The sequence below is a fragment of the Heptranchias perlo genome, chromosome 9, assembly GCF_035084215.1.
Source record: "Heptranchias perlo isolate sHepPer1 chromosome 9, sHepPer1.hap1, whole genome shotgun sequence".
Taxonomy (NCBI): domain Eukaryota; kingdom Metazoa; phylum Chordata; class Chondrichthyes; order Hexanchiformes; family Hexanchidae; genus Heptranchias; species Heptranchias perlo.
The window spans coordinates 489,688-508,023 of NC_090333.1; the positions used below are offsets into that span (position 1 = coordinate 489,688).

General features: G+C 44.4%; 1 protein-coding gene across 2 annotated transcripts in view; it reads right to left on the minus strand.

Annotated features, from left to right (window-relative positions):
* tnni3k (TNNI3 interacting kinase) overlaps nucleotides 1–15,176 on the minus strand; it is a 77,379-nt gene extending 62,203 nt beyond the window's left edge. The window contains exons 1-7 of one of the 2 annotated variants that reach the window (XM_067989779.1): nucleotides 14,962–15,176; nucleotides 8,675–8,783; nucleotides 6,915–7,000; nucleotides 6,026–6,123; nucleotides 3,046–3,156; nucleotides 1,533–1,631; nucleotides 442–580 (exon numbers count right to left, since the gene is read on the minus strand). In XM_067989779.1, the coding sequence (XP_067845880.1) occupies nucleotides 442–580; nucleotides 1,533–1,631; nucleotides 3,046–3,156; nucleotides 6,026–6,123; nucleotides 6,915–7,000; nucleotides 8,675–8,783; nucleotides 14,962–15,010 (691 nt within the window). In that variant the 5' untranslated portion in view covers nucleotides 15,011–15,176. Of the gene's footprint in view, nucleotides 1–441; nucleotides 581–1,532; nucleotides 1,632–3,045; nucleotides 3,157–6,025; nucleotides 6,124–6,914; nucleotides 7,001–8,674; nucleotides 8,784–10,822; nucleotides 10,945–14,961 lie in introns of those variants that run through there. The other variant, XM_067989780.1, reaches the window with a different exon arrangement.
* Between the last annotated feature and the right edge of the window lie 3,160 nt (nucleotides 15,177–18,336).

Sequence of the window (18,336 nt, forward strand, 5' to 3'; positions counted from 1 at the left end):
AGCCTGTTCAGCCATTCAATTAGATCATGGCTGATCTGTATCTTAACTCCATTTACCCGCCTTGGTCCCTTAATACCCTCGCTTAACAAAAATCTATCAATCTCAGTTTTGAAATTTTAAATTGACCCCCAGCCTCAGCAGGGGGAGTTAGTTCCAGATTTCCACTCCCCTTTGTGTGAAGAAGTGCTTCCTGACATCACCCCTGAACGACCTATCACTGATTTTAAGGTTAAGCCCCTCTTTGTTCTGGACTCCCCCCTCCACCCCCCCATGGAGTTTAGCCTCTTCCAGCAATTGTTACAGAGCCTTCCCACTCTCTCCTCACACCACATTCCACACACAAGTGGTCATATTAGATAACGCTCTTAATATAGCACGAATATTATCACAGGCCGACGCAACTATTTTGTTCAAAGGTTAAACCTGTCTGTGACGTCTCACCATCTGCTTTGCTGTCCTCGGTCAGCAGCAGCTTGACGATGTTGGGAAACCCTTTGGCACAGGCTAGGTGCAGTGGCCTGTCTCCCACCTCCCCGCTAACATTAATATCGGCCCCAAACTTCAACAACAGCCTGATCACCTGAAGAAAAATAAAAGCATCGGCAGCACAGAGTTCATGATACATAGGATTATATAGAATGGACAGCACAGATACAGGCCATTTGGCCCAACTGGTCGATGCTGGTGTTTATGCTCCACACGAGCCTCTTCCCACCTTACCTCATTTAACCCCATCAACATATCCTTCTATTCCTTTCTCCCTCATTATCTAACTTCCCCTTAAAGGCATCTGTGCTATTTGCCTGAACTGCTCCTTGTGGTGGTGAGTTCCACATTCTCACCACTCTCTGGGTAAAGAAGTTTCTCCTGAATTCCCTATTGGATTTATTAGTGACTATCTTAAATTGATGGCCCCTAGTTCTGGTCTCTCCAACAGATGGAAACATCTCTACGTCTACCCTATCAAACCCTTTCATTATTTTAAAGACCTCTATCAGGTCACCCCTCAGCCTTCTCTTTTCTAGAGAAAAGAGCCCCAACCTGTTCAGTCTTTCCTGATAGGTATAACCTCTCAGTTCTGGTATCATCCTTGTAAATCGTTTTTGCACCTTCTCCAGTGCCTCTATATCCTTTTTATAATATGGAGACCAGAACTGTGCACAGTGCTCCAAGTGTGGTCTAACCAAGGTATATGGAGACCAGAATTGTGCACAGTGCTCCAAGTGCAGTCTAACCAAGGTATATGGAGGCCAGAACTGTTCACAGTGCTCCAAGTGCGGTCTAACCAAGGTATACAGAGGCCAGAACTGTTCACAGTGCTCCAAGTGCGGTCTAACCAAGGTATACAGAGACCAGAATTGTGCACAGTGCTCCAAGTGCAGTCTAACCATACAAGTTTAACTTAACAATGATACAAGCTTGTGGACAGTACAGTCAACTATGAACACGTTTTCCTCGGCTTTCTGTCCTTCTCTGTTAAAGATCACATGATAAAGTGCCTGTCTGTGACCCACGGCCAGCTACACCTTTACCTGTTCATGACCAAAGTAAGCAGCGATATGTAAAGGAGTGAAGAAGACAGCATCCTGTACATTGACGTAAGCTCCATGTTGTAATAGGATTTCGACAGTCTGTGGGGAAATAACCAGAGAGGATTAGAACGAGGAACTGGGAAAGAAAATGCAATGGTTGGAGGTGAAACACAATGGGGACAGGGTGGTGTCTCCCTTGTTTTGTCTCCCTTTCCAATTTTCTCCGCTCCTCTCCTCGCTGAGGATGGCCTGGTGCCTGGGTTCATGGGCGCCTGTCACCCTTCAGCGTATCGTGAAACCTAGACGGTGAACGCGGAGAGGAGGCTATTCGACTGCAGGCGGCATCGCAGCCAAGCTGCCCTCGCCCGGCATTCCGTCCCTCGGGTACTTTCCGGCGGAGAGTCTCCCAGGCGGCAATCGGGAACGTAGACCCTTGTCGGAACTTTTCTCTCTCCCTAGCTCAGTGACACTGACGCCAACTGCAGTCTCCCGCCGGTCGAGATCTGTTGCTTCAGCGCAAACTGGGAATGGGACTGGCGGACTCTCTGACTGTGCGGCTCAGTTACATAATAATAATAAAAAAGAACGAACTTGCATTCATATAGCTTCCTTCGCAACCTCAGGACATCCTAAAGTTCTTTGCAGCCAATGGAGCATTTTTGAAGTGTCGTCACTGTTGTAATATAGGAAAACATTGGCATTACCAACCTGAACTGTCAGGGGGTGCTGGTGTACATTCCTGGACCTTGGCTGGTTCCTCACACACACACAAACCACCAATAAACTGTCACATAAAACATGTAACAACAACAACTTGCATTTATACAGCGCCTTTAATGTAGTAAAATGTCCCAAGGCGCTTCACAGGAGCGATTATCAGATAAAATTTGACACCGAGCCACGTAAGGAGGTGTTAGGACAGGTGACCAAAAGCTTGGTCAAAGAGGTAGGTTTTAAGGAGCGTCTTAAAGGAGGAGAGAGAGAGAGGCAGAGGGAGGGAATTCCAGAGCTTCGGGCCCAGGCAGCTGAAGGCACGGCCGCCAATGGTGGAGCGATTAAAATCAGGGATGTGCGAGAGGCCAGAATTGGAGGAGCGCAGAGATCTCGGAGGGTTGTAGGGCTGGAGGAGGTTACAGAGATAGGGAGGGGCGAGGCCAGGGAGGGATTTGAAAACAAAGATGTGGAATTTTAAATCGAGGCTTTGCCGGACCGGGAGCCAACGTAGGTCAGCGAGCGCAGAGGTGACGGGAGAACGGGACTTGGAGTGAGTTAGGATACGGGAGGCAGAGTTTTGGATGAGCTGGAGTTTACCGATGGTGGAAGATGGGAGGCCGGCCAGGAGAGCATTGGAATAGTCGAGTCTAGAGGTAACAAAGGCACGGATGAGGGTTTCAGCAGCAGATGGGCTGAGGCAGGGGCGGAGACGGGCGATGTTACGTTGAGGGACGTTTTTACTACGTTAAAGGTGTTATATAAATGCAAGTTGGTGTTGTTTAGAGAGCGAGGCCTTTACCTCATCGTGTCCGGCGATTGCCGCGATGTGAAGGGCCATGAGGGCTCCGTACCCGACCTGCTGAATATCGGCCCCACCGTGGAGCAGGGAAGTGATCAGCTCCGCATTGGCCTGAAGATCAAATCAAGTTAGCAACAAACGATGCTTTTATGTTCCACGTTCGTCAAGACTCCCAACGAAGCCCAATTCTCACAAAGTAATCGCACAGAGTAACATTAAGCCTTGGCTCAGTGGATAGCAGTCTCGCCTCTGGGTTACTCGCCCAGTAACGTACCCGCTACACTATGGTACCCTGATTATTCTATACCGTTTGTGATAACAGCCACAGGAGCTGCCCGTGAACCTGTCCCTCCAAATCCCTCTGTTCTTCCATAGCATCGAGGAGACTTTCATTCAGAGACCGCGATGGTCGACAGTCTAAAAGCTGGAGTTTGTCACGGCCTAGGGCGAGCTCTATTTAGAGAGCACCTTATGTGTACCCTTCCATTCAAACAGCAGAGGACTGGCACATGAATGCAGTAAGTGTGCTTGTCAAATAATTTCGCTCTCAGTAACTTCGACCCTAGCTGTGGCGCAGTGGGCAGCACTCTCGCCTCTGAGTCAGAAGGTTGTGGGTTCAAGTCCCACTCCCAAGACTTGAGTGCACAATCCAGGTTGACACTCCCCAGTGCCAGTATTGAGGGAGTGCTGCACTGTTGGAGGTGCGTCTTTCGGATGAGATGTTAAACCGAGGCCCCGTCTGCCCTCTCTGGTGGACATAAAAGGTTGCATGACACAATTTTGAAGAAGAGCAGGGGAGTCCTGGCCAATATTTAACCCTCAACCAACATCACTAAAAAACAGATTATCTGGTCTTTTATCACATTGCTGTTTGTGGGATCTTGTTGTGCGCAAATTGGCTGCCGCGTTTCCTACATTACAACAATGACTGCACTTTACAAAGTATTTCATTGGCTGTGAGTGCTTTGGGACGTCCCGAGGTTGTGAAAGGTGCTGTGTTAATGCGAGTCTTTCTTTCTATTACTGCAGGAACACTGAACACATTCATGTGAAAGTACTTTATTAAAACTTTTAATGGAGCTATCGTCAAGTACAAGAATCACAAGCCTGAGCAAAGTTAGGTATCAGAAAAGGTTTTACCTTAGTAAAGGTTTTTCTCCGATAGATACTCTACATTCGAAGTTGTTTAACTCCGATTATCTGACCATTTCAATGTTTTCAACTCTAGATTCCCACTTTGCTGTATTATTTAGGTTGCTCAATTCAAATTATCGAACAATTCAATGTTTTAGCACAAAAGAATGACCTTGAAGTAGACTACATTGATTAGAAAGAAAGATCTTGCACTTCTGCAGCACCTTTCACGACCTCAGGACATCCCAAAGTGCTTTACAGCCAATGAAATACTTTTTGAAGTGTAGTCACAGTTGTAATGTAGGAAACACAGCAGCCAATTTGCGCACAGCAAGATCCCACAACCAGCAAATCGAGATAATCTGTTTTTAAAGATGTTGGTTGAGGGATAAATATTGGACAGGGCACCTGGGAGAACAGGTGCTCTTCTTCAAAAGGTGCCATGGGATCTTTTACATCCACCTGAGAGCGCAGACAGTTTAATGTCTCATCTGAAAGACAGCACATCATTCCCTCAGTATTTCAACTGGGAGAGTCAGCCTGGATTATATGCTGATATCTGTGTAGTGGGACTTGAACCCACAACTTTCTAGCCCAGAGGCAGAGTGCTACCCACTGAGCCACCTGGAGGTCAAATGATACCTTTAAAAGGAATTGGATTGATACCTGTTGAGAACAGGGATTAAGCGTTGGAGAGATATTAACACCATTGTTTGATTTTTTTTTTTACAGGGGCTGGGGTGGGGGGCAAGGGAAAGATCCTGGTACTCTTTGACATTGGGGATCAATGAGGAGAGCGGTGGTGGGAAGTCAGTGATAGAATAATCAGACGTGGAGTGGGATTTGTTTTTATTCAGTGTAGTCTTTGGGTGCTTAAAGGGCAGGAAATAATTGGACCAGAGTTGCACAGACATAATCCACACCCTGTTGTGTCGTTATTTGTAAATATTATTTTGATTTGATATTATTACTTAGAGCTCAATAGCAAAACTAATGGCAATTTGGGAAGCGGAGATGTAGGGTTGGTTGGAGAAGAGGAGACTTTCTCTGCTACACAGCCTGAGGAGCTGGGAGACACAAAATGGAGGCGCTACCACGCCATCGCTGGTGGGAGGGTGTAACTACAGCGTGACAGGTTTACATTCTAAATCTGGACAGGAATTTATAATGGAAAAACGCTAACCACAGGAAGTGTGCACTGATATAAAATATCCTCAGGAAGGATATATTGGCCTCGGAGTGGGTGCAGTGCAGATTCACCAGATTGATACCGGGGCTAAAATGGCTAAATTATGAGGACAGGTTGCATAAACTTGGCTTGTATTCCCTTGAATATAGAATATCAAGGGGTGATCTGATTGAGGTGTTTAAAATGATTACAGGATTTGATAGGGTAGGTAGCCTGGAACTCCCTCCCTCAAGGGTAGGTAGCCTGGAACTCCCTCCCCCAAGGGTAGGTAGCCTGGAACTCCCTCCCCCAAGGGTAGGTAGCCTGGAACTCCCTCCCCCAAGGGTAGGTAGCCTGGAACTCCCTCCCCCAAGGGTAGGTAGCCTGGAACTCCCTCCCCCAAGGGTGAGGCTGGGGGTCAATTGAAAATTTCAAAACTGAAATGGATAGATTTTTGTTAGGCGAGGGTATTAAGGGATGTGGAAACAATGGCTTCAATTAGATCAAGCCATGATCTAATTAAATGGCAGAACAGGTTCGAGGGCCTGAATGGCCTCCTCCTGTTCCTATGTTACACATTTTACAGATTACAATGTTAAATTTAAATCCCCCTGGAGCGGATGAAGCTCGAGGATATTCCTCTATTCACTCGAAGGGACCGTGTTTTCTCACACTGACCTTGAAAGCAGCCAGATGAAGTGCCGTGAATCCGTTCCTCGTCAGCCTTGATGGGCGTAGGCCTTTCAGCATCAGAGTCCTGACGTGGGCCTTATTACCTTTCAAGGAACAATAGGTTGCATTGAAATTAACGTAATGAGCAGAAAGTCCTGGGGGAAACTGCACGAGGGGAAATGAATGACTGTACAGAGCCAAACATATGTCCTAAAGTCAACTTGGCACATTACAGGCAGATCCATAAGTCTACCAATTAGATCCAGGATTTGGGATTGGAAGCCCCCTTCATTGGGAACATCAATTCTCAACAACAACTTGCATTTATATAGCGCCTTTAACGTAGTAAAACGTCCCAAGTGCTTCCCAGGAGTGATTATCAAACAAAATTTAACTCCGGGCCACATAAGGAGATATTAGGACAGGTGACCATAAGCTGGGTCAAAGAGGTAGGTTTTAAGGAGCGTCTCAAAGGAGGAGAGAGAGGGGGAGAGGTGGGGAGGTTTAGGGAGGGAATTCCAGAGCTTAGGGCCTAGGCAGCTGAAGGCACGGCCGCCAATGGTGGAGCGATTAAAATCGGGAATGCGCAAGAGGCCAGAATTGGAGGAACGCAGAGATCTCGGAGGATTGTAGGGCTGGAGGAGGTTACAGAGATAGGGAGAGGGCGAGGTCATGGAGGGATTTGAAAACAAGGATGAGAATTTAAAAATCGAGGCTCTGGTGGACCGGGAGCCAATGTAGGTCAGCGAGCACAGGGGGTGATGGTTGAACGGGACTTGGTGCGAGTTAGGATAACGGGCAGCAGAGTTTTGGATGAGCACAAGTTTACGGAGGCTGGAAGGTTTGGAGGCCGGGCAGGAGAGCATTGGAATAGTTGCGTCTAGAGGTAACTCACCTTCACAAATGCAGCAGAGGTGAAGAAGGGATAGGCCACTCTTTGTCCGGTAGTTCATGTTTACTTTACTGAAGGCTTCGTCTGAACTGGAGAGAAAAATATTTCCCAGGGTTCAACACAGTATCACCGAACGTCACACCGCAGAAAATATATGTTTTATTCGCACCAAAACCTGTTTCTTTTTCTTCCCTTCCAGTTTCTCCAACTCCCCTCCTGAAGCGATTGTTTCCCATAAATGAGCAGTGGTCATTTTCCATACGCTGTCCAAGTGCCCAATATTCACTGGAGTGCTGCCAGACTATTTGACCATGGACGTCATCGTGGCCAAGCCTGATCCCAACCTCGCCCGACACCTCAGTGTCCCGTCAACTGTCTCAGGCCGAATCAGAAAGACCGCCCACTTCTACATGAGTAACATCACCCACCTTTGCCTGTACCTAAACCCATCTGCCACTGAAATCCTCTTCCATGCCTTTGTCACCTCTAGACTTGATTGTAGCAAAACTCTGCTGCCCTTATCTTATTCCACACCAAGTCCCGCTCACCCATCACCTCTGTCATCGAATCATAGAATCACACAGCACAGAAGGAGGCCATTTGGCCCATTGTGCCTGTGTCGGCTCTTTGAAAGGGCTATCCAATTAGTCCCACTCCCTCGCTCTTTCCCCATAGCCCTGCAAATATTCCCTTTACAAGTATTTATCCGATTCCCTTTTTAAAGTTATTATAGAATCTGCTTCCACCACCCAATCAGGCAATGCATTCCAGATCATAAAAGCTCGCTGGGTAAAAATATTTCTCCTCATCTCCTCTCTGGTTCTTTTGCCAATTATCTTAAATCTGTGTCCTCTGGTTACCGACCCTCCTGCCAATGGAAACAGTTTCTCCTTATTTACTCTATCAAAACACTTCATGATTTTGAACACCTCTATTAAATCTCCCCATAACCTTCTCTGCTCTAAGGAGAACAATCCCAGCTTCTCCAGTCTCTCCATTAAACTGAAGACCCTCATCCCTGGTACCATTCTAGTAAATCTCCTCTGCACCCTCTCTAAGGCCTTGGCATTCTTCCTAAAATATGGAGCCTAGAATTGGACACAATACTTACTGTCCTTACTTACCTAGATCCAGGTCACCCAATGCCTCAACTTTAAAATTTTCATCCTTCATTAAATCTCTCCATGGTGTCACCCCTCTCCAACTCTCTATCCTCTTCCAGCATTATAACGATCTTCCTTCGCCAACTCTCTGGTCTCTTGTGCATCTCCCCTCTCTTTGCCCCACCATTGGCGCCCAAGCCTTAGCTATCCGTCGGTGAAATCATGAAGCGACCTAACCAGGAATTAAGTCTGATTTAAAAAAACAGTGACACCACTGTGTCAACCAATGAGTTGGGAGCGGAGCGGGGACTTACAGCAGGACTCACAGCAAAGTCTATTTACTCAGCAAACAGAGTCTATTTAAACAGAGTCTCTACCAACTACAGCAAACAGGACTCATGACCAAAACTACAGCAAAGTCTCCTGATAAAAGCAGGATTATTTCTCCAGCAAAATGCAGTGAGTGGAGGATAGTTACATAATACAAACTTTGTGCGTAGAATCAATCCCAGTCACTTATAGCAGTGCGGTCTCCAGGCATGATTGACGGGGGAATTAGCCCATCATCTCCATTCGGGCCTGGAATAGCGGGGTCACTATATGTAGCCTTAAAAAAAATTCCAAAGAGACTCAAATCAATATCCGCCTTTTTCTCCTCACCTGAAAACGTGCTTGAGCTCGAGCAGCTCACTTTCTTTAATACACAGGTCGTCCTCCAGTTTCTCCATCACCACAGCATAGGATTCACTTACTTTCTTCTTCCATTCATCTGGCGGAAAACAGGACATTTCAAAAAAGGTTATTTTTTTCTCAACAACTTCCTCTCTTTCCTTCTCCTCCTGAGAAGGAGTGTCAGCCGTGGCTCAGTGGGCAGCACTCTCGCCACCAAGCCAGAATTTTGTGGGTTCAAGTCCCACTCCAGAGACTTAATCTGGGCCGACAGTCCCAGTGCAGTACTGAGGGAGTGCTGCACTGTCAGAGGTACGTCTGATGAGACGTTAAACCGAGGCCCCGTCTGCCCTCTTAGGTGGACGTAAAAGTTCCCATGGCCACTATTTCGAAGAAGAGCAGGGGAGTTGTCCCCGGTGTCCTGGCCAATATCTATCCCTCAACCACCATCATTTCCTACATTACAACAGCGACTACACTTCAAAAGTGCTTCATTGGCTGCGAAGCGTTTTGGGACATCCTGAGGACATGAAAGTCGCTATATAAATGAAAGTTCTTTCTTCTTCCTTATCCTGCTGAAGGTGCAGACTCCTTGCCGGGTTACAGTACCGTGGGCACCAGTAACCCTCCGGTACCTCACCTACGTGAGGCAGTCTTCACCTACCAACATGGACGCTGAAGCCTAGATTCTCCAATCGGCTTAACGCACTCTACGTCACGTGACTACTGCCGAGACGTAAAACATCGGGGCAGGTAAACGCCTCCACCCAAAAAAAAACAATAAGCATATGTAAATTAGCTATCCTTGACCTTCATTGACATGTAAATTAGCTCATCGCCCTGCACTGACATATGTAAATTACCTCTCCCAGGCCTTCATCAACATATGTAAATTAGCTCTCGCTGTCCTGTATTAGCATATGTAAATTAGTGATCACTGCTCTGCATTGACATGTGTAAATTGGTTGCACTGTCCTGCATTAACATATGTAAACTATCACGCACTGTCCTGCATTAACATATGTAAATTAGATTGTCCTAGCCTGCATTAAGGTTTGTAATTTAGCTCTCCCTGTGCTGCATTAACATAACAACAACAATTTGTATTTATATAGCGCCTTTAATGTAGCAAAACGTCCCAAGGCGCTTTACAGGAGCATTATTAAACAAAGTTTTCTCACACTGTCTTGCATTAACTTATGTAAATTAGCTCACCCTTTCCTGCATTAACATGTTTAACTTAGCCGTCCCTGTCCTGCATTAACATATGTAAATGAGCTCAGGCTGTCCCACATTAACATTTTTAAATTAGGTCTCCCTATCCTGCACTAACAAGTGTAAATAAGATTGCCCTTTCCTGCATTAACATACATAAATTATCTCACTCTCTCCCGCATTAACAAATGTAAATTAGCTCTCCCTGGCCTGTATTAACATATGCAAATTAGCTCTCCCTGTCCTGCGTTAACATATGTAAATTAGCTCACACTGTCCTGCATTAACATATGTAAATTAACTCATCCTGTCCCACATTATATGTAAATTAACTCATCCTGTCCCACATTATATGTAAATTAGCTCTCCCTGTCCTGCATTAACATATGTAAATTAGCTCTCCCTGGCCTGTATTAACATATGCAAATTAGCTCTCTGTCCTGCATTGACATATGTAAATTAGCTCACACTGTCCTGTATTAACATATGTAAATTAACTCATCCTGTCCGCATTATATGTAAATTAGCTCTCCCTGTCCTGCATTAACATATGTAAATTAGCTCTCCCTGTCCCATACAGAATCCCCCAATATTGACGGGTGCAGGCTGACCATTCGTAATTAGACCCATGGGAAATGGGCGCATTGGGTCAGCACAGACTGACTCTCAAACCTCGGACTAGAAGGCTCAGCTATTGAATGGGTAAAAGCACAGAGCTATCCCCACGGGGGGAGCTAAACAGTAAATATTAATACAACATTACAGAAAGGATTGGCCTGCCTGACTGTTCAACAACCTCGAAAAAAAGCCTTGACACCTGCTTCACTCACAGGACTGGCAAACCCTTCAAGGACTCATGTTCCCAGTGTTACCCATTTAATCTTCACACCAACATTAAATTCTGTCACACAAAGATTGTTTTACCCGTGCAGGTCTGGTTCGGCCTGGATTTGTAGTTCCCCATTGAGTTTCTTCTCCAGAAGAAGTTGTTTTTTTTAAAATTTAGTTTTTAGAAAGCTGAATCTCGCTCACTCTCTCCGTGACAGTAAAAGTGTTTTCCTCGTAGTGACGCTGCAGCTGATAAACCTGGCTAAAAATAAACGCCGTCTCTAGCTGGAATGCTGGAACACAATAGGACAAAACAAAGCTCCCTGTAGCTTGGGCATGGAGAGCAAAGCAGCAGCTGGGGCCTATCAAAGTATTAATGTAACCAGCAACACTAACATAAACTTTACAGCATAGAAACAGACCATTCAGCCCAACCGGTCTATGCCGGTGCTTAGGAACATGGGAACAGCAGTTGGCTATTTAGCCCCTCGAGCCTGTTCCACCATTCAATGAGATCATGGCTGATCTGTGACCTAACTCCATGTACCCGCCTTAGCCCCACATCCCTTCATACCTTTGGTTAACAAAAGTCTATCAATCTCAGATTTAAAAATTAACAATTGAGCTGGCATCAACTGCCGTTTGCGGAAGAGTTCCAAACCTCTACCACCCTTTGAATGTAGGAGTGATTCCTAACTTCACTCCTGAAATGGTGTGGAGATGCCGGTGATGGACTGGGGGTGGACAAATGTAAGGAATCTTACAACATCAGGTTATAGTCCTTCACCTGACGAAGGAGGTAAGCTCCGAAAGCTTGTGATTTTCAAATAAAACTCTTGAACTATAACCTGGTGTTGTAAGATTCCTTACATTTGTTCACTCCTGAAAGACCTGGCTTTAATTTTTAGGCTATGTTCCCTAGTCCTAGACTCCCCAACCAGCGGAAATAGTTTCTCTCTATTTACCCTAACAGTTCCCCTTAATATCTTGAAAATTTTGATCAAATTACCCTCTTAATCTTCTATAGTCCAGGGAATACAACCCTAGTTTATGTAATCTCTCCCCGTAATTTAACTCTTGGAATCCAGGTATTATTCCAGTAAATCTACGCTGCACTCCCTCCAAGGCCAATATATCCTTCCTAAGGTGCAGTGCCCAGAACTGAACACTGTACTCCAGGTGTGGTCTAACCAGGGCTTTGTATAGCTGTAGCATAACTTCTGCCCCCTTGTACTCCAGTCCTCTAGAAATAAAGGCCAGCATTCCATTAGCCTTTTTGATTTTCTGCACCTGTCCATGACATTTTAATGATCTATGTAGATGGACCCGAGTCTCTTTGGACCTCCACTATTTTGAGCTTTTCACCATTTAGAAAGGACGCTGATTTATCCTTTTTAGGTCCAAAGTGGATGATCTCACACTTGCCTACAATGAAATCCATTTGCCACAGTTTTGCCCATTCACTTAATCTATTAATATCGCTCTGTAATTTTATGCTTCCATCTACACTGTTTACAATGCTGCCTATCTTTGTGTCATCGGCAAACTTAGATATGTGGCTCTCTATCCAGTCATCTAAGTCATTAATAAATAGTAAATAGTTGAGACCCCAAAACAGATCCCTGTGGGACACCACTAGTCATATCCTGCCAATTGGAGTACCTGCCCATTACCCCTACTCTCTGTCTCCTGCCGCACAGTCAATTTCCTAACCAGGTCAATAATTTGCCCTCAATTCCATGAGCTTCAACTTTATCTAACAATCTCTTATGAGGGACTTTATTGAATGCCTTCTCGAAGTCCATATAAACAACATCCATAGACATTCCCCTGTCCGCTACTTTAATCACCTCTTCAAAAAATTCAACCAGGTTCATTAGCCATGACCTACCCTTCACAAATCCATGCTGGCTCTCTCTGATCAGCTGAAATTTTTCAAGGTGTTCAGTCACCCTATCCTTAATTATAGACTCTCGTAATTTCCCAACAACAGATGTTAGGCTAACTGGTCTATAATTCCTTGGTTTCCCTCTCTCACCTTTCTTAAATAGCGGAGTGACATGTGCAATTTTCCAATTTAAAAGGAATGGCTCCTGAATCGAGAGAATTTTGGACGATTATAGTTAGGGCATGCGCAGTGTCCTCACCTACTTCCTTTAAAACCCTGGGATGGAAACTATCTGGTCCTGGGGATTTGTCACTCTTTAGTGCCATTATTTTCTTCATTACTGTTAATTTGCTTATGTTAATTATGGTGAGTCCCTGTCCCTGATTCAAAATTAATTTCCTTGGAGTATCTGGCATGCTATCCTCTTCCTCTACTGTAAATACTGATGCAAAATAATGATTTAACATGTCCGCCATTTCCTTATTTTCATTTACAATATCACCATTATCAGTTTTAAAGGGGCTTTTGACTGCCCTCTTTTTCCTAATTATAAAAAATGTTTGTGTTGATTTTGATATCCCTTGCAAGTTTCTTTTCATACTCCCTTTTTGTAGCTCTTACTATCTGTTCTGTCACCCTTTACTGTTCTTTGTATCTCTCCCAGTCGCCAGGATCTGTGCTATTTTTGCATTTTTATATGCTTTATCTTTTAGTTTTATGTTGTCCCTCACCTTTTGTGGTTGTTTTTTTTTGGCAAGTAGGGCTCTTGCCCCTTAGGGGTATAAACTGATTCTGTATCACATTAAATTCTTTTTTAAACACTTCCCACTGATCTTCTGTCGTTTTACCCATTAACAGATTTGCCCAGTTTACTGTGGACAGTCTCTGTCTCATCCCATTGAAGTCGACCTTACCTAAATTTAGAATCTTAGTAGCTGTTACGGGTTTCTCCCTTTCAAACACAACGTTGAACTCGATCATATTATGATCGCTATTAGCTAAATGTTCAGACACTATTCAGCTGTTAACTAAATCTGGCTCATTACTCATTATTAAATCTAATATGACCTGCTCCCTTGTTGGTTCTAGGACATATTGTTACAGAAAGCTGCCCTGAACACACTCAAGAAATTCGTTACCTTTCTGACATAAGCTCATCTGCTTATCCCAATCTATGTGAAAATTAAATTCCTCCATTAAAACCACTCTGCCTTTGTGACATGCTTGTCTAATCTCTGCATTTATAAATGCTGCCACTTCACAACTGCTACCAGGGGGCTTGTACACAACTCCCACTACAGTCTTAAATCCTTTTCTATTTCTTCATTCTACCCATAAAGTTTACACAGCCTGCTTACCTCTCATTATATCCTCCCTTATCATTGAAGTAATTTCATCCTTAATCACTAAGGCCACTCTCCTCCCCCTCTACCAGATTCACTATCCTTCCTATATACCTTATAACCTGGTATATTCAGTTCCCAGTCCTCACCGTCTTGCAGCCATGTCTCAGTAATGGCTACCATGTCATACCCTCTAAGTTGAATTTGAGCCTGCAATTCATTCAATTTGTTCCTTATACTCCATGCGTTTCTATAAAGAATGCTTATTTGGGCCACACACCCTAACCTGTGCTTCTGCTCTAATGTTGTTTATGCTCCACATGAGCCTCCTCCCACCCTCTTCATCTCACCCTATCAGCATATCCTTCTATTCCTTTCTCCCTCATGTACTTATCTGGCTTCCCCTTAAATGCATCTATGCTAGTCGCCTCAACCACTCCTTGTGGAGCGAGTTCCATATTCTCACCACTTTCTGGGTAAAGAGGTTTCTCCTAAATTCCCTATTGGATTTATTAGTTACTATCTTATAATTATGGCCCCTAGCTTTGGACTCCCAAAGAGCCCCAGCCTTTTCAGTCGTTCCTTACAATTAAACAGGATACCAAGAAGTAAGTGTTGGTCCTGTGATACACGTCTTCACTAAAATCTGCTTTTCCCATTTCAAATACAGCGCATAATTTCTGGTAGAAAGCTGCATGCAACAGGGTGAAACAATCGGGCCTGAATTTCCTGATATGTGACAGGGTGAAATTATTGGGTCTGAATTTCCTGACATGTGACAGGGTGAAACGATCAGGACCTCGGTTTAACACCCCATCGCGAAAGACGGCACCATCTGACAGTGCAGCACTCCCTCAGTACTACACTGGGAGTGTCAATCTAGATTATGAAGTGGGACGATGAACCCTGGACCTTCTGACTCAGAGGCAAGAGTGCTACCCACTGAGCCATGGCTGACACTTAATTCATGAATATAATTTATATCTCCCTCGTTCTTAACTCACCCACAAGTGGAAACAATTTCTCCACATCCATTCTTTCGAACCCCTTCATGATTTTAAAGACGTCTATCTGGTCTCCTCTTAGTCTTCTCTTTTTTCAGAGAAAAGAGCCACACAGCCTTTTCAGATAGTTGCATCTTCTTAGTTCTGGTGACATCCTTGTAAATCTTTTCTGCGCTTTCTCCAGTGCTTCAATATCCTTTTCAGAGTGTGGAGATCTGAACTGCCCACAATATTAATTATGTAGAGACGCTGATTTGATAACACACATATAATGAACTAGGCTGGTATCTGTACACTCAGCACAATCCAGTTCCATGGTTATTTCTGGGGCATTTGTAATAACAAATTGCATTTGACTCTGAAACTTTCTGCTGCCACCTATAGAACATGCAGTGAATAACAAGGGTCTGTCCAGAAGTTAATTTGAGTTAAACTCGACCTATTTCCTGGTGTGCACCAACCCACAGTACAAAACTACCCCGTGAATCAGCAGTGGTGTCACACTGTCAGCTTCACGCACTGAGGTATGAAATCCAAATGCTTCTTTTGAGGTTGGGTTAAGATGCAGTGTTTGGGATGACTACACAGAGTTTTAAAACTGCACCTTACACATTCTGCACCAGCACTTAATAGACAGGCTCCTGGGCTCATAAAGGAGTGACTGAGTACAGTGATAGAGAGAGACACCAACAGAGGGAGATAGATAGAGGTGAGATAGTACAGTGATAGAGAGAAAGGCATCATCTACAAGCGGAAGGGGGAGAGGGAAGAAATCCAAAATTGGCGACCCATCTCACTACTAACGTAGACTTCAAAATTCTGTCCAAGGTCATCGCCAATCGGGTCAAGTCAGCCCTGGAGGTGGTGATCCACCCCGATCAGACCTGCGCTGTACCCGGCAGGAAGATCTCTGATAGCCTGGCGCTACTCAGGGATACGATCGCCTACGTACAGAACAGGTGGGTGAACACCTGCCTGATCAGCCTGGACCAGGAGAAGGCCTTTGACAGAATATCCCACACGTACATGATGGACGTGCTCTCCAAAATGGGGTTTGGGGAGGGAATCCGCAATTGGATCAAACTGCTCTACACAAACATCAGTAGCGCAGTTTCAATCAACGGGTGAGAATCAGAAAACTTTCCAATCAAATCTGGAGTCAGGCAGGGCTGTCCTCTCTCCTCCGTCTTGTTCGTGTGCTGCATCGAACCCTTTGCCGAGTCCAACAGGAGGGATGCGGGCATAGGAGGGGCGACGATCCCAGGCACTCAAATTGGCAAAAATAGCCCCCACGAGGAGTTCATAGAGTGTATTAGGGACTGATTCTTAGACCAATACGCCGGGGAACCAACCAGTGAACAGGCCATTTTGGATCTGGTAATGGGTAACGAAACAGGATTAATTAATGATCTCAAAGTAAAGGATCCCTTGGGAAGCAGTGATCATAACATGATAGAATTTCACATCCAGTTTGAGAGCGAGGATCTTGGGTCTGAAACTACTGTATTAAACTTAAATAAGGGCAATTACAAAGGAATGAGGGCGGAATTGGCTAAAGTGGACTGGGTAAACAGATTAGATGGTATGATGGTGGCTAAGCAGTGGCAAACATTTAAAAAGATATTTTATGACTCACAACAAAAATATATCCCTGTGAGGAGGAAAGACTCCACAAAAAGGGTGAACCAACCATGGCTAACTAAGGAAGTAAAGGATGGTATCAGGTTAAAAGAAAAAGCATACAACATGGCAAAGATTACTGGTAAGCCCGAAGATTGGGAAAACTTTAAAAACCAGCAAAGAATGACGAAAAGAATAATAAAGAGGGTGAAAATAAATGATGAGAGTAAACTAGCAAGAAATATAAAAACTGACAGTAAAAGCTTCTACAAGTATATAAAAAGGAAGAGGGTAGCTAAAGTAAACATTGGTCCCTTAGAGGATGAGACTGGGGAAATAATAATGGAAAACAAGGAAATCGCAAAGGAATTGAACAGATATTTTGTATCTGACTTCACAGTCGAAGACACTAATAACATACCAATAATAGTAGAAAATCAAGGGGCAAAAGCGGGGGGGGGGGGGGGGGAACTAAAAACAATCACTATCACTAGAGAAAAAGTACTAGGTAAACTAATGGGTCTAAAGACTGACAAGTCCCCTAGACCTGATGGCTTGCATCTGAGGGTCTTAAAGGAAGTGGCTACAGAGACAGTGGATGCATTGGTTGTAATCTTGCAGAATTCACTAGATTCTGGAAAGGTCCCAGTGGATTGGAAAACCACAAACATAACACCCCTATTCAAGAAGGGAGTGAGACAGAAAGCAGGTAACTATAGACCAGTTAGCCTAACATCAGTCATTGGGAAATTCTAGAATCCATTATTAAGAAAGTAGTAGCAGGACATTTGGAGACTCATAATACAATCAAGGAGAGTCAACATGGCTTTATGAAAGGGAAATCATGTCTGACAAATTTATTAGAGTTCTTTGAGGAAGTAATGGGCAGGGTGGAAAAAGGGGAACCAACGGATGCAGTATATTTGGATTTGCAAAAGGCATTCGATAAGGTGCACATAAAAGATTACTGCACAAGAGCTTATGGTGTTGGGGGTAATATACTGGCATGGATAGAGGATTGGCTAACTAACAGAAAACAGAGAGTCGGGATAAAAGGGTCATTTTCAAAATGGCAATCTGTGCCTTAGGGCTCAGTGCTGGGGCCTCAACTATTTACAATATATATCAATGACTTGGATGAAGGAACAGAGTGTCTTGTGGCCAAATTTGCCGATGATATAAAGATAGGTGGAAAAGCAAGTTGCGATGAGGACACAAAGTGTCTGCAAAGGGATATTGACGGGTTAAGCAAATGGACAAAAATTTGGCAGATGGAATATAATGTGGGAAAATGTGAAGTCATCCACTTTGGGAGGAAAAATAAAAATTCAAAATATTATTTGGAGAAATACTACAAAATGCTGCGGTGCAGAGGGATCTGGGTGTCCTCGTACATGAAACACAAAAAGTCAACATACAGGTGCAGCAGGTAATCTGGAAGGCAAATGGAATATTGGCCTTTATTTCTAGGGGGACGGAGTATAAGAGCAGGGAAGTTATGCTACAACTGTACAGGGTGCTGGTGAGACCACACCTGGAGTACTGTGTACAGTTCTGGTGCCCTTATTTAAGGAAGGACATACTTGCATTGGAGGCAGTTCAGAGAAGGTTCACTAGGTTGATTCCGGGTATGGAAGGGTTGTCTTATGAGAAAAGATTGAACAGGTTGGGTCTATACTCATTGGAGTTTGGAAGAATGAGAGGAGATCTTATTGAAACATACAAGATTCTGAGGGGACTCGATAGGGTAGATGC